This window comes from Erigeron canadensis, chromosome 7 (assembly GCF_010389155.1).
Source record: "Erigeron canadensis isolate Cc75 chromosome 7, C_canadensis_v1, whole genome shotgun sequence".
Taxonomy (NCBI): domain Eukaryota; kingdom Viridiplantae; phylum Streptophyta; class Magnoliopsida; order Asterales; family Asteraceae; genus Erigeron; species Erigeron canadensis.
The window spans coordinates 36,892,311-36,916,551 of record NC_057767.1 but is presented as its reverse complement, the minus strand read 5'-3'; the positions used below and the strand labels follow the sequence as shown (position 1 = coordinate 36,916,551).

General features: G+C 32.5%; 3 protein-coding genes across 4 annotated transcripts; all 3 read left to right on the top strand.

Moving 5' to 3' along the window:
• Nucleotides 1–1,116: 1,116 nt before the first annotated feature.
• On the top strand, nt 1,117–4,001 carry LOC122607034 (probable galacturonosyltransferase-like 7). 2 transcript variants are annotated; one of them, XR_006325012.1, is made up of 3 exons: nt 1,117–2,241; nt 3,508–3,541; nt 3,645–4,001. XR_006325012.1 is itself a non-coding variant. In XM_043779954.1 (2 exons), the coding sequence occupies exon 1, from the start codon at nt 1,138–1,140 to the stop codon at nt 2,206–2,208; it is 1,071 nt and encodes a 356-aa protein (XP_043635889.1). In that variant the 5' UTR covers nt 1,117–1,137; the 3' UTR covers nt 2,209–2,241; nt 3,645–4,001. The 2 variants fall into 2 exon arrangements, 1 of the variants encoding a protein (XP_043635889.1); XM_043779954.1 differs by lacking the exon at nt 3,508–3,541.
• A 7,522-nt stretch (nt 4,002–11,523) lies between these two features.
• LOC122609461 lies at nt 11,524–11,952 on the top strand. Its single transcript, XM_043782506.1, has one exon. It carries the CDS (start codon nt 11,524–11,526, stop codon nt 11,950–11,952), a length of 429 nt encoding a protein of 142 aa, XP_043638441.1.
• Nucleotides 11,953–21,942: 9,990 nt separating this feature from the next.
• On the top strand, nt 21,943–22,260 carry LOC122609460 (extensin-2-like). Its single transcript, XM_043782505.1, has one exon. The coding sequence runs from the start codon at nt 21,943–21,945 to the stop codon at nt 22,258–22,260; it is 318 nt and encodes a 105-aa protein (XP_043638440.1).
• Nucleotides 22,261–24,241: the final 1,981 nt, after the last annotated feature.

The following is a 24,241-nucleotide window of genomic DNA, read 5'->3' as shown; positions in this document are numbered from 1 at the left end:
AAATCTCTCTAACAAATTTATGAGATAGTTTTTTTTTAATGAAATAAACAATTTTCAGAACATTCTTGTGTATTTTCTTAAAAAATCATATTTTTATTTAAAAGAAAATAAATAGATAAAAACCTGAAACACTTAAACGAGATAAAAACCTTTTTGTCTCATGTACAATCATGGTATCTAAAACACAAATCAAATAGATTTTATACGAGATGACTTACTATTCATACATGACTCTTTATCATGAACTCGGTTAAAACAATATAACTCATACGTTCTGATGTGATGTTTGATCTGTTTAGGTAAAATAAATAAATAAAAAATAATAATGTTATGAATACCTCCACATCCCATAAACCAAAGAACAAGAAATGAAATAATAATAAAAAAAAAAAAAGAGACATAGCAATATACAAATCCTTGGTTCCACCAACAAAATAACACTATGTCACCTCACAATCTCCAGAATCCCACCCCCATTTTCATTATACAAATTACAAAACCACAATATATCCCAAATCTCCCCCTTTCTTTCCATCTTTCCTCTTTCTTCATTCTCCGTCCGTCCTTCATTCTCTTCTTCTTCCTCCGTAGAAGAAGAAGTTTCTGAAGCGACGGAATCCATTCCATTCCTTCCTTTCCCCTTTTCGCCGGCCAGATACTTTCCTTCCCTTTCCCTTCATTTCTTTCCTTTTATATACACCCACATTCATATTCTTATATTCATTATAAACACAAAATAAATAAAAACAATATCACCATCATAATCACAATAATCATATTCATCATTCCACCATCAATACGACACCGTTTTCTGGTCGGCGCAACACATCAATTCCATTCTTTCTCTCTCTCTTCTTTTCCTTTCCTTCCAATTAAACGACACCGTTTCATTTAAAAAAAAAAAAACTTGGCTTTATTTTCACGGCACCACCAGAATCCATATCATTTGTTCAGGTTCCGATTAAACTTTTCAGACCAAACAGAGTCTTAAAACCTCTGATTGGCTCTTTTTTTTTTAAGACCACCAAACTGTCTTGTCTTCTTATCATTATCAAGATAAGACATATTGGTCTGGTGGTTTTAAGATTTCAGCCAAGATTTTTTTTTTTTTTTTTAGAATATAAAAAAAAATAAAAAATGCAATGGATAATAAGGTTTTCAGGGTTTATATCAGCAATAATGGTGATGATAGTATTAGCTCCATCATTACAGTCATTCCATCCAGCTGAAGCAATCAGATCTATTCATTCTCCGGCGACCACCGACCATTTTCCGGCGCCGGAAAACCCACATTTCCGACGAGCTTCATCTTTTCGTAATGCAGGTACTTGTGAACTAAAATCTGGTAACATTTGTGACCCTTATATTGTACACGTAGCCATTACGCTTGATTTCGAGTATTTACGAGGTTCTATAGCTGCTGTACATTCTATATTGCAACATTCGACTTGCCCCGAAAATATATTTTTCCATTTTCTTGTGTCGGATAATGGTAAACTGAAAGAATTAGTGAAAACCACTTTCCCTGAGTTGAAATTTAAAGTGTATTATTTCGATCCGAATGTCGTTAAGCGGTTTATATCGAGTTCGGTTAGACAAGCCTTAGAAATGCCCTTGAATTACGCTAGGAATTATTTAGCCGAATTATTAGAGCCTTGTGTGAAAAGGGTGATTTATCTCGATTCGGATTTAGTACTTGTTGATGATATTGGGAAACTTTGGAGTACCGATTTGAAAGGGAAGACGATTGGGGCGCCCGAGTATTGTCACGCGAATTTTACAAAGTATTTTAGCCACGGGTTTTGGAGGAACAAGGTTTATTCGGGGACGTTTGATGGTAGGAAACCGTGTTATTTTAATACGGGTGTGATGGTTATGGATTTGGGGAAATGGAGACAGTTTGGATACACGAAAAGGATCGAGAGATGGATGGAGATACAAAAGAATGATAGGATTTATGAACTTGGGTCGTTACCGCCTTTTTTGTTGGTGTTTGCTGGAAATGTGGCGCCGATTGATCACGGTTGGAATCAACACGGGTTAGGTGGGGATAATGTGAAAGGAAGTTGTAGGGATTTGCATCCGGGTCCGGTTAGTTTATTGCATTGGAGTGGAAGTGGGAAACCGTGGTTAAGGCTTGATACGAAAGAGCCTTGTCCTTTAGACGCATTATGGGCTCCTTATGATTTGTATCGACAAGCGTTGTGATTGTTTTGGATTATTAGAACGAGCTTAATGCCGGTAAATTTCTATGTTTTTTCATTTGTTTTTTTTTTATATTGTTTTTTTTTTGGTGGGGGAAGGGGGTTTATAGTTTTTGTTGAATTAATAGAGACATGTTAAATCTTGAGCATCTGTATTCTATTCCATTGTTTCTGCATTCTGGTAATAAAAGTGAAAAGATATTCAATTCGGTCCTGTTCCATATCCCTCTTTCGAAATCTCGATAGATTTTTCATGATGTTTATAAATGTGTAATTGAGTATGTCTTCTTACAACTCCTTTAAAAAGACTTATGATATGATGAAATCCACTTTGGTTATATGAAATGGAAAGGCACTCATTTTAATGCTAATGTTGTAGGACATTGTTGAGTAATTTTTAGTAAGATTTACCTTAGTTGAGTGATGACAAGGGAGAGAAAAAGTAAAAAGCACTTAATCGCGCAAAATAGTATCGGACATGACTTGAAAAATGATCAGAAATAACAAGGTACTTGCATCTTAGGAAAAGTATCCAGTAGTGCATTTTTTTAGGCCAAGTAGGGAAGCAATCTTTTTGGCTTTAATATTTTGTTGATGAATAAATTCAGTCAGTCAGTTTTTACTCAATACTTGACATATATTACTTTGTATCAACTCTAAGAATACTGATCATTTAGGCCAAAAACTTTGCTTTCCTACTTCCTCCAAAAACCAGCTTCCCGGCCCCTCTAATAGTTGCTACAGGCTAATATTGATAATTCTTAAGCATCGAGTTCTGGGCTTTAGCAATTTGATGGCTGTTACAAAAATATATTGATAAGAGATTAAGAGTAATTTTTAAGGACTTGACTGTTATTGTATAATGTGTGAAAGTATGTTTCTATTTTATTTGATGATCATCAAATAATTTATGAATACGTGATGAATGATTAATGTACACGTTGTCGAATTACCTCAAAGCTTATAGTTGACCTGTCTATGATAATTTACAAAGATAGAAATAGTTTATTTATTTTTGTACTAGTTATGCATAAAGGTGATTAAGACCTGGCAACTGACACCAACGTTCTCTAATCTTAAGTTAATCATAGTCTTTTAAAAAAAACCATATATATGTTGGCAGCTAGCAGTCTCTCCTGTCACTTTCTATTTTAAACAACACACATCTCTTGATCTCAAATCCAATTACCTAATACCACTTATACATATATATTTTATTGTATATGTGTATGTATATAATACTTACTTAAAGTTATGAAAATAATAATAGAGACAGATTAATGTGCGTGTCTATAATGCACAGGTTGCTCATGTGTACTGCATTGGTGGCTTGTTTGGTATGTTGTATCCATTATTTGTATCTATTTGTCTCCCATGTGTGTTGTGGTAAAATGAGGTTTGTAAGTTTTGAAAAATTATCCATTTTTTGTTTGATGACAGTTACGCAACGAATGTGTATGTGTAACTGCCTTCTATTTTGGCAAAAATCGTTACCCCCACAAAGTGCAAGTGAAGTAACAAAAAGGCTTCTAATCTCCATGCTGCAAATAGCCATTGTGCATTTGAAGATTGTTGTAAGGATCAAAATGTCAAATAACTAATGGAAGTCAACTTGTATGGAAGGTCCATGTGTGGGTTTTGCTTGTACAGTTGTAGCATCCATATTCTTCTTGTCATTTAGGAGTGTACAAAACTTGGGTTTAAACCTTAAAGGAGAAATGTAACGTTCGATTTTTTGATGATTGCGAAAGATTTTGTTCTGTTTCCGTCTGGTCCAATACAAAGCCTTGTCTTGTATTCTTGTCTTAGCTTAGGTTAGTTCGATTGTTACGGTACAATGTTGTGAAGCTATGATACATGTTAGTGATGCTTGCGTTATATGTGTATACATATATATTCTTGTGTGTGTGTGTGCACGCGCACAAAAATAAGCTCCCAATGAACAAAACTGCTAGAATGAGAATCACTTGTCCATAGGATAAACTGCCTGTTGTAACCTCGTTCCTAGATATTAGTTTAGAAATCACATCCAAACTCCCTGCAAATTATGTGCAAGTGAAAAGGAATAGAAAATTGTATGAGATGAAAATCCACCCCAGTTTATGTTTAAAAAGTTGGGATGTCAACCATAATGAGACTCGAAATCCACATGTAATTGGCACAAATAAAGAAGAGAATAAGGTTGTATGCTTCTCATATGTTCAATTTTAGTGTCGAGTTAGATAAACGGGTTAACACACCAACCCAAAACTATTTTGTATGATTTTTTCAATTAATTATAAGATAACTCATTCAAGGTTAAATGTGTTTATTTTGGGGTTTTTAAAGCATTTGTATGTTGTCATTGAATTTAGATTCATGTAGTAGGTACGAATACACTGTTATTTACATAATTATATTGACAGTTGCAAGTTTTGACATTGAATTTGGGTTCATATATAGGTACACTATGGCAGGTTAAGTCTGAATTTATGATGTACCTCAATTTTTTTCATTAACTGTAACTTATTTTCATAGACTTGCAAGAAGCTTTTGAGCCCAAAAACTTGTTAAATAGATCTCCTTTCTGTCGTCCTAACTATGATAGCCAAGTATCGAGTGGCATACCGCTTAAAGATGGATATGATTTATCTCTCTCATGTTGACTGTGAGACTGGTTAGTAAAAAACCGATATGGACCAGTTTGTTCATTTTATTTCTTCCCTCTCCTTGTGTGGAACTTAGAACATAGTATTAACAATCCCTTATTTTGTATCTCATTTTAAAACTAAATGTTTGGTTGAAGTTTCACATAAGATTTCATCTCATTTATTTATATATAAATAGATGAGTTAATTTAGGTTTTACTTATATCTACCATGTCAAATAGATCAAACTAAAACTATTTAAAACAGGTATAATGTCACAAAAGGTGCATGCACATATATATAACCACTCTATATACTGAAGCATTCAACATATTAAATTAGTTGATTCAGAATTTAATTATACAATAATTCTAGTAGATATCTCTACCTTCTTTTTACTCATTCAAAAAACGAAAGTCAAATGTTTTAAAACCAACTCTAGTGAGAATATGCCTTTGCACTCCAAGAGGTGGAGAACATTTGCTAAACATGATCCGAGGATGGTCTCCACAAGATAGGATTCTTCCAGATTAAAAGTCGATACATTTATATGGTTTTGGCCTGGATATATAAAATATATACAAAGAAAAAGTTAACATGAAACTCGATTTTAACGATAGAAAAAGAAGTCAAAACGCATTTATTCTTGTTGTTCGAAGTTAAAAGACAAGACAAGAGTTGCTTCAGTAGTATCTCGGTTTCTTCTTCTTTTATAAGTTGTCTAATAAGTGTTGACCTGTTGGATCTATTTAGAATGACATTTATATAATTGTAGGAAATGAAAAGACTTTAGTGATATGGCGGTGTGACATAGAGAAGGAACCGAGGAAGGATGCAAAGAAGCGATTTATTATAAAACCCGATACTCATAAAGTCATAGTTTTTTTTTGAAAGGTGTATTTCGACTCAGACATGGCTAGAGACAATTTTAACCAATTATCTTTGGACCTCACGAGATGTTGAGCATAAGTTGCAGTCTCTCAGCCTCCCTCCTTGTAGAAAATTCTTAGATGGGAAACCCAATGATTGTGTCAGCCGAAGCTCGAACCCCCAACTTAGGAGAAAACCCACCGGGCCCCACATAGTGAGAAGTATAAACACCCCTGGCCACTAGGGTTTAAGCCAGTGGTTCCATAGAGTGATTCCAAAATATAATATCAGAATCAAAAACATATGGTTTTCTTAACATCTCCAATGTTACGAATATAAGCAAATGCTTACATATTATTATCATCTAACCTCAACTTTTATTGCAATTACGATTCATTTTAAGTGATTAACTATAGCACTCTAGCAGGGATCAAACATCAAAATTACAAAGTTTCATTAAAAAATTCTGACACCATAAATATTCTAAATCCAATGGTTGTGCCTTCCCCCATGTTCAAAATGGATGATGCATAATGGTCAAAATAAACATGATTATCATTGTTTGACAATATAATTTGCTAATTTATAGTATATTTATTAATGATGCATTTTCAAATTTCATTTTCTCTACAAAGTTAAGAACTATTATAACACAATTAGCTTTAAAATACAAAGTTTATTCTATTCTCTCTCTCTTTTTTTTTTCTTTCTTTCCTTTTGTCTTGGATCTCACTTCACTTTAAACCAAAGCCATGTACGCATTCTTTTTCTTCCCAATTTTGCTTAAAAAGAAGACATATATGCTTTCATAATACACCAACTTAAGTTCATAATTTGTTAGTATCTCGAAAAGACAAAAACATGGGCAATCACTTTTTCTCCTAGTCTTCTACTAATAGGGCAAGATTAAGTAAGTAATAAGATAAGCAAATTATTTGAAGTTGCAACATGCTAGCTAGTATGTTATGTCAATGTTGTTTCAATTTAATAAGAAACGTGCCCATCCCTCCCATAACAACTCAAAGCGTGTTATACCACACCCTGGAAGATCAATATTCTATTATTAGGTGTAATTCTCATCATAGTTTAGTCATAAAAGAGTTTGATACCAGTATACCACTAACCACATAAAAATAATTGGCATGAGTTGTAATATAATTTAAATCTTAACTTTCGATTTTATGATGTTAAACTATCATGGAAACAATATGATTTAATCATTGCTAAACAGTGTTAAGATATATCTAGATTCTAAAAACATGTTATATCTCTATACCAACTAATGCAATCCATTGTCCCCATTTGCCGAGTGTGACACACTTGTCTCTTACTTGGGAAAACTCTTATTCTTTGTATATCTGTTTAACATGTGTTTACTAATAGTTGTTCACAAAGACCACTCAGCTAACAAATCAATCAATATAGAGTAACGTGTTTGGTTTTCTATGCTTATACGTTTATATATATATATATATATATATATATATATACACTAGTATTGATACTCGTACATACAGATTGACTAATAATATTTACATTTATATTTTGTTTTATTATATTAAACTTTATATATCTATACGACTAATTGAAGCATAAACCATGTAATGCCACTTTAAACATTTATAAACCATAAATAAAATTTAAAAAGATTATAGCATATAATCAAGAAAAAAAACGAAAGTTAAATCTATCAACCTAAATTTAATCATATGCTCTTACCCAAATTAAACGTATAGTCTACAACTTCATAAGGTAAAAAATCGTTCAAAATATGAAAAACAACATCCTTGTTGTGAAAGAGTAATTTTTTAAAACCCAAATCAATTAACTTAGAATTATAAAATTTCAATAATAACAACAACAATAATAATAATCTATCAATATAATAAAATAAAAAATTAACTTTACAATCAATGGAGTTTCTAATTACCTATTAAATATTCAAAACATTGTATAGAATATATTATTATGAAAAGTAAAAATAGGAAAAATAAAAAAAGTTATCTCTATGAATGAATTTATATTATTATCGTTAAATGATTATATGGATAATAATTGTATAGATTAAAATCATATGTTGTTGTTGCCATATAAATAATATTCACTAATTTAATTAATTTTAATTAGAAACATAATGGGATTAGAATTCTTTAATTAAATATACATATTTAAAAAATTAAATTAAAAAGACACTTGTCGATCAAGGATCTCGCCACATGTCGTTTCAAGAATACTACAATCCTGTTTTACTATATATTGGTATTGGTATATATATATAAAGTTACTTTGAGAACCTTTTGATTTGCGAGAAATTTTGAGAACTTTTGCAAATCAAACTCAACCAATTATTTTTCTTTACATGAAAATTGTTTTTTGATTGTTTTCTGAATAACTTATGCGTAATTTTGAAGTTGTTAATTATGTGGAGCATGGATTATCATCCGTTATACAATTATGTGGAGATTAGGATTCTTGATCACATGTGCACGGATATTGCTATGATCACATGTACGCAAGTCGATCACATGTAATCATAGCAATATCCGTGCACATGTGATCAAGAATCCAAATCTCCACATAATTGTATAACGGATGATAATCCATGCCTCCATACAGTTATAAACTTCAAAATTACGCATAAGTTATTCAGAAACAATCAAAAAACAATTTTCATGTAAAGAATAATTATCGGTTGGACTTGATTTGAAAAGTTCTCGTAAAAAAAGGGTTCTCAAAATAACTTTTCAATATATATATATATGGGAAAAGGGAATATAAGGTTGTCTGACACCTAAGCTTAGGTGTGGAACCCCTCACATACTAATATTTTATTATTTCTTTTTGAATGATTAAATGCATGGGCCCCCATGATTTTAATGGATTAAAAAAACAATATGTGAGTGTTCAACACCTAAGCTTAGATACCCGACAACCTTATATTCCCATCCCCCTATATATATATATATAAATAGGGACCCCTGTTTTGGAAACCCATTTTTTTTTGTAAGAACCGTAAGAACTTTTAAATTTCATATTGGATCACATGTTTTTTTGTTCATTCACATGTGAAACGTCATAAAAACATATGTTGAGAAGAATTTTTTTTTTCAAAACCTTATATATAGCCGTTTATCACATGTGAACAAAAAACATAATCAAATTCATTCACTAGTTCACAAAAGGCTATTTTGAAGGTTTCTTAAAAAAGTTTATTCTACAACATACATTTTTATATTATTTCACATGAGAATAAACAAAAAAAACTTGTGAACAAATAATATTTTAATAGTTCTCATGGTTGTTACAAAAAAAATGGTTCTCAAAATAAGGAAAATATATATATATATGTATATATAGGGTAGAGATCAAGAGAGAAGGTTCTTAAGGAGATAAGGGGGAGAATGTTCGTTTTTTTTTTTTCCTTTCTTTTTTTCAATTTTTTTTAATTAATTCAATCCATAAAAAAACTTTAAAAAATAAATAAAAATAACAAATTTCAAACCCGAGTTAGTGAGTTATACATATAAGGGTACGGTACGGACTTCGTCCTTAAGGATTTAATAAGGGGTAGCTGGTAGGAGTGATAGATCATAGAGGGTGATAGGTCATAGGGGGTGATCGGTGATAGGGTGATTTATCTAACGGGCTTCACCCTTAGCTATTATAGCCCCGCCATAAACCGAGAGGCTTCGCCTATAGCTTACGGGCTACGCCCTTTGAAAAAAAATTATTTTTAACATTTTTATATGGAATAAATTAATTAAAGAGAAAATGAAAAAAGAAACAAGTTCAAAAAACAAGTTAAAAAAAATAATCAAAAACGAACCTTCCACCTCCTTAAGGTACCTTCTCATTTGATATATATATATAGAGAGAGAGTTTCCTTATTTTGAAAATATTTTTTTGTAAAAATCATGAGAACTCTTAAACTATATATTTGTTCACTTATTTTTTTGTTCATTCCATGTAAAATGATATAAAAATGTATGTTGTAAAAGAAACTTTTTGAAGAAACTTTCAAAGTAACCTTTTGTGAACTTGTGAATGAATTTGTTCACGTTTTCAACAATAGGTTTTTCTTAACTGAAAATCACTGTGCATCATAAAAATCATCGTGCATCAATTGCTTCATGAATCTTCGTGCATCAATTTAACCATGGTCTAAGGGTCAAGATCTTGTCTTCTTTGTTTTACTTTAATACTTGTTTTACAATTCTCAACCCCTATATATATATTAACTTAGGGGGACAATCAAATAAGAACAATCTTAAAATAAGAACCGGTGAGACCACTTAAAAACTACATTTTTGATGCATTAAAAGTCCATAAAACTAGCATAGTGTATAACTAACTATCATTATTTAAGTGTTTAACAACACACTGGCTTGTCAAAATAAAAAAAAATCATGTTTTTTTTGTCATTTTGATGAATATGCATCCAAGATGGATGCACAAAACAAAAAACGTGATTTTTCGATTTTGACGGATCAATGTGTTGTTAAACATTTAAATAATGATAATTAGTTATGCACAATTTTAGTTTTATGAGATTTTTAATGCATCAAAATGATGTTTTTAAGTGTTCTCACCATTCTTATTTTAAGACTGTTATCACCGGAGTGTTACCCTATTAACTTAATACTATTATGTGAAAACCCAACGAAATTAAGATGGTGTTTGATCAGGATCAAAAATATGACATGCCCAATTAATCTTTCTTAAAACTTTATATTTGATGTTTACATGATTAAAAAAAAAGGATTAAAGTATAATGTGATGATACATTGTCATATTGGTATGAGTGAATGACTAAAAGTTGTTTTATCGTTTCTTAAATTATATGAGGTTAAAACAAACAAAGCACCACAACTATTCCTCCTTTTTTAATTATATGATTAAAACTATATATTTGAAAGGATTAATTAGATCTCTTTCTTATAACTCGTGAGAAAGTTATGAAGTTATCAAAGAGGAATCCACATTTGGATGCTCTTATGCTAACAATTTATCTAGTAACCTCATAACGAAACACTTCATAAAGGTATATTCCCGATTATGCAATGTCGAAGTTATGCCAATGACCAAATAACTACTTTGGGCCGAGGAAGCCCATATTGGACTTGAAAAGAGATGCTAACCAAGTATAGCCCAATAGTTCTTATTTTTTTATTTTTGGATCGGCCTTAGCCCTTATGGGTATAAAATGTCTACTCGTACATCTTTGAGATGAATTTCGATCATCAGCTTTTTCTTCCTAAAACTTTTTATGAAAATTTACTGTAATATTCAATTTTTGATGATGTTAATTTTTTCTGTCTGGATTACTTAGGATTGACGAGTCCTTATTGCATACGGGATCCCAACCATTAGACTGTCTTGGTAGTGTCATTTTCAAATTTAAAACGCTAGTTATGAAATATAATGGTATGTAAATATGTAAATCTTAGTTGTGGTAACTTGTTAGTTATGATAATTCTTGGTGTGAAAGAACATATTAAATTTGTACCTCCAATAAATCTGGAGGGTAAAAACGCGACATTTTAACTTTAATAAAATAATAATAAATAAAGATAATGTTAAATCCATATATTTAGGTGGTGAGATCTGAGATGCTATTTGACCAAAATGTCAAAACATGGGGATCCAATCCAACGGTGTAGATGATTCAATGAGAATACCGTGCATTAAAGAAATCCGCGAGAATTATAGGTGAGTACCAACATCAATCTCCCTCATTAATTTAGCTAGTTCACAATATAACCTCCCACCTATTCTCTTAATTCATTGTCACAATTTTTTTTTTTTTTTTTTTTTGGCAAAAAATGGAAGGCTTGTCAACAAAAGTGTACAATGGTGTAAAATGCTATTGGAGAAGAAGAGGCTACCAACGTCTTGGCACCAGCACAGCCTCTGCGGTTCACAATGGACACGCAGAGGCAGTGCCAGATGCCAAGAGAAGGAGGAGAAAGTTGTGGCGGATTAATATTAATCCAAGGTTGAGAATAAAGGTAAGGAGATCTCCGAAAAAGTTTTTTTTAGGGCTTCGTGATGCTTATGTCAAGATTATGATGAAGCTAGCGAATACCTCGGTTGTAAGAGGAAGAACAATGACGGGTTATAATGTAGATGGGTTTGGCAAGACGACAATTAAAGAATATGATGAGAAAATGATAATTGAGATCTACAAGGTTTTGGCGATCAAGCAAAATCATCAACATGAGATTCAATCTAGAGTTGTTTGTTCGGTTTAAGTTAATATCTTTTAAGTTGTTGTAAACTTGAAGATGTGTATGAAGCAGCATGCAATATTTTGTACAAATATTATGTAATGCAAGTCTGCAAGATTTAGTAATTAATGATGATGTTTAGCTTTACATATCATGATATGATATGATACGCAAAAAGAAGGTAATTTCTTTATTCATCAAGTTACGACTCTAATATTTTTTTTTACAGATCAAACTGAAACAGCTTGTTGAGATTTATTTATGTGTTTTTTTTTTCTTTTGTAAGCGATAAACAATGACCGGATACATTACTAAATCACAAATTATAACTGTCCAGGTCAAAACAGTACGGATTTAAGAAAAATTCGTTTTTGACCTAACAAAACCGTTGATCTAAACAACCAGTTAGCCAAAAACTGCAAATGAAACCCGCTAGTCGCTGATCTGTTCACTGATCAGCCAATCTGATCGCTAAGTTGACTTATCAACAACTTTTTCTATGGGCAACCTTTTCATAAGCAACTTTTTTACTCCACATCTTTTTCCGTTCACCCCTTTTTGGGCCCGTAAAATATTTCTCCTAATAGGTGTACGTATACTTCGTATCTCCTGATTCTGATTCAAGTGACATAATCATATCCTTTTAACTACACTAATTTTTTGGAAGAAGATTAAGTTCTTTTTTTTTTTTTTTATGTTTAATATGCTATATATCATTTTACATAGTATTTTTTTAAAGGTAAATTTAAGCTAAACAACATGTCTTTTCATATATGCAACTCCATTTCTAAAGAAACCATTTTAGGAAAACCATTATCTCCATTATTAAGAGCATATTGCTCACTCCAAAATTAATATAAATCCTAAACCTAACATTTTCAAAGTTTTAAATTCCCCAAATATCAATCAAAATAACTTCAATTCTTGTTATCTAGCTATATATAATTATATATATATATATGAAAAAGTGAGTATGAAGTTGTTCCTTATCTAAGTTTAGATGGGGAACCTCTCACATACAAATATTTTAATATTTGTTTGAATTTTAAATAAATACATAGTTCCTCATTTAAGTTTAGATGTGGGACAACCCATACTCACTTCCCATATATATATATATATATATTAAGGGAAAAGTGAATATAAGGTTGTCTGACACCTAAGCTTAGGTGTGGAACCCTCACATATAAACTTTTTAATATTTCTTGATTAATGAATTAATGTTTGGACCCCCATTAATTTTATAAATTAAAAAAACAATATGGAAATATTTAACACCTAAGCTTAAATGATCAACAACCTTACATTTTCTATTTCCAATATATTAATGGAATAGCCGGCTAGTTGGTAATGCTTTCAACTGTTTTTGTTGTTGAGCCTGTACTTTCATTAAATTCAATTCACGTTATCACGTACTATATAAATATATAAATCATCATAACATCACTTCTTATTGTAGCATGCAGTTATATACAGGTAAAATGATGGGGGGTGGGGTTGGGGGTGATACCTAGGATACCATATTAATTGAAGACATTCACAGGGACGGAATTGGAGCACAGGGTCCAAAGTTTTCATAGGGGCCCAAATTTTCTATAAGGGGTATTAGGTATGATGGAATGGAAAAAGGAGAAAGAAAATGAGAAAGACTTCCTTTGTTTGTTTACAATAAAGAAAGGAAATGAGAATGGAGAAAGGAGAATCAATTTCATTCTCTCCATTTTCTACAACAATTTATAGAGGATGGGTGAGAATGCAAAAAAATTTTTTTTTTTTTTGTTTTCTATATGTTGTATGTATTAAATTTATTATTAATTAAAATTTTATTTTTTTATATATATTTATTCTTTGTGTGTACCAAACCGCGAAATTCATTCTCTTTCCAAATACTTATTCTCTTTCTCACTATTTTCATTCTCTATTACATTTTCATTCACTATGATTCTCTCCTACCAAACACCCCTAAAACTGTGGTTCCAGTGTTCCACTATATATCGATCCCATACGAAAAGCAAAACTTTTGGGGTCATATGTTTTTTTTTCTCTAACAACAAAAAATAATAGTAAAGTCATCAAGTAATAAAAATGCGATGTGATGGGGTCATATGTTTTAGTCTATTGGCGGTTTGACACATCAAGAATTCGAGAACTTACCTATGTACTTCCTAGTTAGCTAAAGTAGTTGAGCATCTGCCTTACAAGCAGGAGGTTTTGGGTTCAAGACTTGGGAAGTACATAGGAAAGTCTTTTTGTGAAGGCTTGGCTTAGGTATACCCAGGTTCAAGTCTGAAGAGGCAGGGTTTACCCCTATTGATCGTCGTGCCTTCGGACGGATTAGTAGAGGGTTGTCCCCCTATCGGGTATTTTAAATTGACATTTCTACTTCGAGGGAGCTCTCTAGCGCGGACCCAGTTAAAATAACGTATGTTAGACCTCCCGCTGTCGAATCGCGACACGAAGTTTCAAGCGAAATTCACCTTTGAAAAAATTCGAGACCTTACCATTCAGCAGTCCTTTTTATAACCCCTTCCGTTTTTATTACCACCTAATGTTGATGTTGGTTTTAGTCTAAAGGTTAAAAATTTTTCTAACTTAGATCCATCAAATTGGAAACAACTTGAAGATTCCCTCCTTTTTCTTATATGCATTAAGCATTATCAACCTTCCCATGTTTCAAATTTAACTTTTCTATCATTTCTGTTAACCTTTTTATAGTGTCAACTTCTCTATCTATTTGTGTAACGAGCTTCCTCTCTATTGTATTATAACAAAGAAGGGTAAATGGATCATTAGTGTCTATTAGTGGATAGTTAAAGCCTACAGGTGGTGATAATGTGATATATTCAAAACAAATGATGGCAAGATTATTATGAAAATACACAAATTGTGTTTATAACAACTCCCAATGCCCTTGTTAGTTATGGGCTCGTCGTTGAATCTTGAGGGGGCTGACACGAGCTAACATCATTAGGTGTGGTCCGCGGTTACCTCGTGGCGGAGAGAATAGTGATAACAACCGTGAAATGGGTTGAAGGAGAGAGAAAGATTCTTTTTTTCCTCTCATAGGTGGTATATAGAAATAAAAATTTATGGGTCCCAAACAAGTGGTTGGTCATATTGGGATGTTTAAGGGATTCGTGGGTACTTAGTGGTGGAGGAAAAATATTTCTAATTTGGCGTTGATGTGACGTTAATAAGGACTAATGATGATTAATGATGATTCGGACATTAAGAATGCTCTAATAGTGTAATTATCTAAAATAATGGCAAGATCACTATAGTGATGCAATGCTGGAAGCCTGGAATATATTCGATGCAATCAATCTTTTGGTGGTAAGTTAGTAAGTTATCATACTATGTTTGAAACTACGAATGAACGTCACAAAAGAGTTCCAAAAAAGATGCATCCTCTAAGGCTCTAATTTTAGAAAGTGTGTCTATGGGCCCTTTCTTTGGGCTCAAAATCGTCAAACAGGTGGGCTCCTATTGAGATGTTGGGCTTGGTTCCACAATTCCAAGTTCCAATTTTGCAATATAAAAAACTAGATTTTTAACCGCGTATTGATTGGAATTGGAAATATCACATTTTTCTAAAGAATGACGGAGTTTAGAGTTGCTCTCATAAGCAAATCTTGTGGTCTATATATCAACTTTATTAAGCAAAGCATTGTATATACAAATACCGAAGGTAAGTAGAAGTGATAATATGGCATTGCCAAAATGCATTAGACCAAAGATTACATACACTTTTGGTAGTTAAACTGTGAAAATGGATTATTATCAGCCACTATAAGAATGAAAGGAGTTAAATTTTAGCAGAAGTAGTAGAGCCACTCACCAATTGGTTCTGATGGATCTGCAGCATGGCCCCTTGGATCCTCCTTTCACTTCAGCTTTGGTACCTACAGATTAGTACCAGATCGTTGGATTGTCCATGTATTTAAGGAAAGTAGCTTGACAAAAGATAAATGAAATACACATTGGCCACATATTTTCCAAAAACCACTGATCACAATTTGCAACAGTTGAAAGCATGCAGAATTGGATTATGATATGATAATAGTTGAAAATACAATAAGCAAGTGTGTGGTTCAAACCTTCCAATTTTATGGAGCTACTTTGTCCATGACCAGAACATGACTATCCCACCTCTCTGCTACAGCCACCAACAATATTATTGTACGTGAAGCTGCACCGAAGCAAGAAAAATAAATAATGCTCTAAGAGAAGACGGCATTTTAGGTTATACATTAACCAACTGTTTGTTTATTTATGCTGAATGCTTACCGCAGATTTAATTTACTATACACCAACCTTAAACGGGCTGAAAGAACTTCTGCCTCTAAAATACAAAACCCAATCTTTCATCAGACCTGTAAATCAAGACCTGCACTATGATAGGCAATTTTAAAATATGTATCCATAAGATACAAAGTGAACCTATCAGTACAACTATTTGTCATACAATGTAGATTTACCAGTAAAAGACTATATGATATCAAGACACAATGTTGATTTACCAATAAAAGGGTATATGAAAATATGATGTCAAGTAAAAGAGGTTGACTTTATTAATGATCAAAAAATGAGTTTCATATTACTATGGACATGTCCAGAGAAAGATACGAATACAAAATATGCTAAAGTAATAAGATTGTCATCAACCATGAAACATGTAGTCTGCATAATTTCCATAAATTGCTATAATTTACCATTAATGAAAAAGCAGCCGTTGCATTCTTTGAACCAGCCTTGAAAAAGTGTACCATTGATGTTTATATATTAAAAAAGAAGGCAAATATATATGACCATTGAAACCAAACTTGAACTACCCTATAAATATTAGGCCAAACACATTATGCAATTCCATCTTGGTTTTACATATACTCTATAGCTCACATAGTACTAACATATACAAACAAAACAACCCAGCCATATAGATCCATATCACCGTATGATAAGAAGAATAAACTGCCTTTCCTTAATTGAACAAATTTTGTTCTTGTACGTAAATGAAAAACAGGCAAACCAACAGCCATAAAACAGTTAACTCAAGGCAATTATACTCTAAAAGCATAGAATTAAGAGCTTCACTTGTGTTCACAAAAGAAGAGCATAGAACTAATTACATGAGTAATATATGAACACAAGCAACTACAATATTGTGCAGTTATAGATGAATGATATCAGTGGACTACTCTGCACATAACAATCATAGGTTGCTAGTTATATATAGCGTAATCTCAAATGTAGTAAAAAAAAAAATTAAAAAGCAAAAAAGGTACAAAATCACATACCAGACACTCCAAGCATCGCTCCAAATTGCGTATGTAACCCTGTTTAATGAAACTCATCACACCAAAAACTGCTCCATCACAAAAAAGGGCATAACCCTGTCGAATGAAAACTCATCATACTAAAAACTGTTCCGTCATTAAAAAAAAGGGGGCTAACGGTATGAAAAATCCCCAAATAGCAAAAACCTAATTTTCACACGAGAGTTTCGTCAAGTGATTGTAACTGTTCAAGAGGAAACACCAACCACCCGTAAGAAGTGAATAGAGACGGTTACTCCGACATTGATGAATTGTTATATATAATAATTCCAACTTGAAATAAAGATGCCCTTTTATTGCAGTCTAAACAAATAACATGTTTGCCATTTAATGGTGGTTTCAGACTTTCAGGGATGGTATTGAAACCACATGAGTCAACAGAAACATACCTAGGTTGTTAACTGAACAAAAAAAGAATGACGTAATTAAGAGAACTAAGAAGGCCATTATCAAACCTATCATTGTAGGTATCCCCCAAGGCCCTGAAACAATAAAAAGATTGCAGAGCCTGTACCATGACAACAATTGATAATTATAAGATAGAATGGTATACTTTATGAACATCAATTTATGTCATGTTCGGTTTGGCAGGTAAACATGTTCGTATCCCTCAACACTTAGTAAGATTGTTTAGCTAATCGTGTCAAAAAGTTAAACCATAACCAAAATAATGCTAAACCTTAAAAAAGGTCAGTTATTTGGCGTGTCTTTTTATTGTGACCTGTTAGCCACAATAACAGCAATATATAGGCATCATGTTGACACCATTACAACAGTTAACTTGAGATAAACTACAAGCGTGTATCTTTTGAGTCATACTTCATTCGAAGAATGGATGTTTGCCCAAAGATCAGGTTTTTGAGAATCTCAACCACAGGATATCCTAAAACCTATAAAACACCTTTCTTTCACTTTGCTTACTATATAAACAAACACAAAATTACACATCATTATAAAATACATACTAGTACGAAAAATTAATACTGGTAGGAAAAAGTGGTAGAAGCAATGAGAGAAGGAATGCTTATAAGTACAGTAAAGCCCATGATTCTTATCAGGTGTGAGACGTATCACATAAATAGATCGAAGACATGAATGCAGACAACGTTCAATAAGATTTAATGTAAAAAGGCCCATAAGTGAGCAATACAACCTATTCAGATAACTAATACCTACTATATAAACTTATTAAGGGTTACCACTAATGCCTCTTAGATCAAGGTGGAGGGACTTACCATTAGTCACTTCATGATAATAAATATGTCTGCTTGACTCTGTTCACAGCGACATATTCATTGACAAAATACGTGTTTAATCTCATTTAAACCCAAGCATCAATCTATATGTCATCCATCTCAATTTCTATTACTTTAACTAATCTGCACCAATATGAAATTGAAAAACAATAGGGAGAGACATGATGCTTTGTGTATTTAAATTTCACTTTGGCCCATTAACATCAAGGTACACAATATTTCGTTCAAACACTTCCATTTTATGCAAAACCAACCATACAAAACCTCATCAGAAAAGATAGAAACGAAGATATCCAAGCATTAACTTTGAAAATGCGGCTTGTGAAAGAAAAATAACGAAACACTCTGATATGTCATTTTGCATGTCACATCAAGCATATGGAATTATTTTAGAATTCAAGCACTTATACAAAACCAAAGTAATCTATCCTAACTTAATAACAAGACAAGTTCGTAGGTGTGATCATTTACTCACTATTGGAAGATATGTAACCATCGGGCTGATCAAGCAGAAGTAGTGTTTCCATATAGGAACACATAAAGGACAAAAAGTCGAGTCCAAGAGTATCAACGGCTTCTGAGTTGGTATCGTAGATTTCAAGTTTGGAATAATACATATATATATATTCATGTCGCCTTTCTATTATTAGTTGGCCAGTCTTCCTAGTATTCGGTTTATTGGGGAATCTGATAGGTCAATGGTGTAAAGCTTTGTGAAGAATCTACTAAACCCTTGCACGTTCATCATCCATAGATAGCAAGGTGATATGTCTTCCTCATACTCTTTACGGACTGTATGGTATTCAAGCAAAACAAGAGACTCCCGTAGCTTAGATATAATGTGAATATTAGAAGGCCGGTTTGTTAAACGATCTGGAAGATTTATCTCTTTAAACTCTTTGGCAGTCAAATCAAATGACATGATTAAAGAAGGTGTTTGATATTCAACATCTTGAGCATCAACCATATCATCTTGAGCATCAAGCATATCAAAAGCATACCTATGGATTTCCTTATCGAAAGATTCCAAAGAACAACCATTTCAGATGAATGAGCATCTGGGTATTTGTAATGACCATGAAAGCACAACAAACCGTGAGAATTACAAGTTTTTCCACAAGGTCAGGGATAGTGGGTGTAAATTTTTTCTAGGATTAAACTATCATCATTATCAACTAAAGTTATAAATTTATTAACATAAGTTAAACCTATTTTCTCACATGGATCATCCAAGTACCTTAAAATAAAACGCTCATATGGGGGCTGATGAACACCGTAAGGAATACGATTGAATGAAATTGAAAACGTTTGAATGTTTTATATCGGGTGGGTTTTCCAAAGTGACGAAGGCTGAGATTTTGTTCCATGCCTCAAAAGAAAATTTGTTTTTTAAATCTTTTGGTTTTTCGGTTAAAAACTAGAAAATTTCAACTTTACTTGCCATTGACCAATAATGCATCTAAACTGTTGACTGTCGCAAGATTTGCTCAATTTTATGATTTTATCTATCTTTTGGGTAGCAATTTATATGGACCGGTCTTCATGGGGTGTGATTAAGTTCCAAATGAATCAAATTAATAGTAAATTCGGATTTGAACTCTCTCTTTTGTTGATTGATGAAAGCAAGTACCTGTGTGTTACGGTGGTAAAATGATCAAGGTGATAGATCATAAAATGTGATTGGTCATAGGAGGTGATATGTGATAGAGTGTCATAGGCAAATGTTTTAGCCGTACGGGCTCCGCCCTCGGATTTAAAAAGTCGTCGAAAGTATATCGAATGACATCTCTAATGAAAGAGCATGAAATTGTAAGAACACCCATATAAATTTTATAATTTATCGATGTATGGATTTTTTTGAGATAAAAGATTTTGAAAGAATTAGTGGAATAAAATGATTTATGGAGAAGAGAGAAAATTGTAGGCATTGATGTATGGTACATTAGGTATTATCATGTGTACATTGTTTAAATTGAGAGTTGAAACCCTATTTGATTTATAATATAGTATCAATAGATAAACCTATTATTTGACTCATTGACCCACTTCACATAAATATACAATCCAAAATGACCGACCATTACAACTAAAATTTTCTTAGTCACTTTCAAATGGTTTGTTAGCGTGTATGGGAACCAACAAGCTTAGGTTCTTTATAGAAGTGGTATAACGGATGAGTCAGGGGAAGTGGGTAAACAATCAAAAATGACTTTGGATCACACCAAGCGTCTTGGACAAAGCGAGTTTCATTAGGCCGGTGCTTATAGGCCGTCCCCAGGTGCGAACCCTGGGGACTTGGACGCTCGATCTCTATTGACACTCGGTGTCCTTGTCCTTGCGTCCTCCCCTTTGTTCTCCATCAAGAAGATGGTGGGCGTTCTAAGTGGGTCCAAACATCAATCTTTTATCTCAATTTTTTTTTGTTTTATATATGAGTGGGGTATATATAGGTGTATTTGTGTGTGTGAGATATATTATAATTAACTGATGATGTGACGAAAAAGTTTTGAAGAAGTTGTCCTTATAAACACAGTGAGTGTCTGAAGGGAGTCATGTGTTATGTAATACTGATGTGGCAGGGAAAAAGCTCCAAGAAGTTGGCCCTTATAAGCACAAGCTTTACACATCATAGGAAATTTGGGCTGGTTACTCAAGTTCAAAGACGACTTCAAGATCCTAGTCATATCGTACATGACAAACCAGACGGGTTACATTGGGTTGACGTAGTTCTCTTTTTAGTTGATGATTATGTGTTGCTCAACAATCAGATTTGGTAATGTTGCTAGCATTAGCAATCTTATGATTTGCTTCACACCCAAAATAACACCTGAACAAAATGGCAAGAGTCTACTAAATGGGCGACTAAAAAAATACTAGTCGAGTGGCATTAGTTTTCATGATATTCAAACCGATGGATTTATTAATGTTTTAAATGAACAAATTGAAGCAAGGTGAAACTATTACTCTTTAATATAGGTACACGAGTATATGACAAACAAAATAAATTCATTATTAAACCTTTTTTTTTCTACAATTTAATATAGTTACGGGAATAAAGTTTGACTTTTCAAAGTATTCTCAATCTCCATGAAGCCTGAAGGAAATTAAGGTGCATATATATTGCTTGAGATACAAACTACCATAAAGTGGTGCGGCGATCTATACACATACACATGCTAACTCTTTCACTATAAGTAGTATATAAGTAAGACCTTATAGGCCTTTCTTTCAATCAATTAATCAAAATGAAGGATCTTCTCCACATATTCTTCTTCTTTCTTCTTTTAGCCTTGGTTTCAAATGTAGCCTCTAGAATTACAAGTTTGTCAAAAGATCAAGTAGATTGTGTAATGTGCGACGTTTGTGAAAATCCTTGTCAACAACCCGTAATCGTGCCCCCTCCCCCTCCACCTACTCCAACTATGGACACTAATTGCCCACCACCACCTTCACTTCCTCAGCCTCAGCCTCAGCCTACCACGCCTTCGATTCCTACTTATACTTATTATTCTCCCCCTCCTCCATTTACTAGAGGCGGTGGTAGTAGCGGGGACAGAGGAAGTGGTGGTGGTTATGGCTATCCTACAACAATGACACCACCACCAAATCCCATTGTACCTTATTTTCCATATTACTATTACAACCCACCACCTTCTCGCCGTCAAAGATCATCCTCTTTGAAGTTGAAGATCAACCCATTTCATATCGTTGTGCCACTTGGGTTTCTCTTCTTAGTTTAAACTCAAATTAAATGCGTTAATATATACATACACATGGAAGTATGATAAAATATATGATAAATTGATTATGAGAAGTATAGTCGTGAGAATGCAAGACCTATCACGTGACTCACAAATAGACCATAATCTGGAGTGGCGTTTTCTAAATAATACACTTTTGCTATAGTTGTGTACGTAGTAATATTAATTTTGTAACAAGTTTTAGTAGTAATGAAATGGAAATTCATCTTGATTCTTGTCTCTAGAGGTTATTCATCTTTGCAATTAAGTTTAAATTCAATTTGTGTAATTAAGCATATGCATGTGAGGGAGCTGATCGAATACATAAGTCCAGGGGTAGGGTTTTATATATATATATATATATACTCGTATATGTTATGAAAATACAGATAAGAGATCAAGTAGTTATTTGTAAGAATGGCAATGGCAGGCTGTGTATATAATGATTGAATCGATCATGGTGGCAATTGGCATATGTCATTTGGCTTGTCATATCACGATTTGTTATCTGGTTAATTTAGTACTGTAGAATGACCGCAAAATTGATGTGTCTACTCTCTACTGTACACATGCTAAAATCATACATAACAACGCTATCCATAGTTTGTTTGTAACGTGAAAAATTTAGTAACGCCCAATTAATGTTGTTTTTTACGGGTTTTAGGTCTCAATACCGTCCTTAACGGTGTAATTAAACTAATTTCATTTTATTTATTTTTTACAAAGTGACCTTTCACTTTGCCATTAACTATTTTGTACTAGATACATTTTCATACGGTGGTGGCATGTGTGTCGCCCTTCTCGAAATTAAAATTTTTCCATCTATCTAAATTTTTTGAGGATTTTTAATATTATTTTTTTATAATTTCTAACATTTTATTCTCTTTCGAATTTAAATTTTATGAATTAATTAACTTTATCCCCTCAAGAACTTTTTTCTAATATTGACTCTACCATCATCGACGGTGATGGTGGCAACGGTGACGGCGATGTTGTTAGCGGTAGCAGTGTGGTTATAAATGTAAGAGTAATTGATGTAATATAAATTGAGGTAGTATAGTTAATTTAAAGGTTTCATAGATGTTTGTTGTAAATAATTTCATTAATGGTAATAATGTATTATAGGTTCATTACGTGGTGATATTTAAACTTAGTGAATAAAAAAAATTGATAGTTTGGGTAGATAACTTTTTCTTTTTCCAAAGAATAACAACGGGGTGAAATATTTAAAATAATAAGATATATATATATATATATATAAAAGTTGTAAACAGAGATCGAAATAAGATAAGATGATAATACTAATTGGTAACACAATTCTCTTTCCCCTTCCCAAACAGAGTAACACGGAGTAAATGTTAGTTAAAATGCAATTACATTATATAGTATGGTACCTGCACAATATGATGGTGTTTGCAACGGTGATGGAGGGTGGTCGGGGACGATTGTTAGTAATAGAGGCGGCGATGAATAATGTAGATAATTGATGTAAAGGGCTAATGTAGATATTTTAAAATATAAATGACTGATAATGTAATATAATCATTAAGGATATTTTAGATAATTATTTCTCATATAGTATAAAAGTATACATAATTCAGGCATTCTACCAAAAAAGTTACTTCCCTACAAAAGCAAATAGCCAAATTAAAGTAGATAGAAAAAATTTAAAAAAAACTAATAAACTAATCAATCATAACTTTGTAGAATTGTTTTGGCAGTAGCATAGCTCGTGTTCCAATTTGAATATCGTGTAAATCATATCTTTATAATATATAAATAGATAAGAATGTTATTTACAATTATTTTTAGAAACTTTTAAGATATGGCAAGCCTATTATTTTTCTTAAAAAGCTTTTATTCTGGTAAGGCAGCCCGCTGGTTTGAAGAAAAAAGAAAACGAAAAAAAAAAAATATTTGAATGATGAAATTGAGAAATAAAAAAAAAAGTTCACATGATAAAATATTAAAATGTAATTCA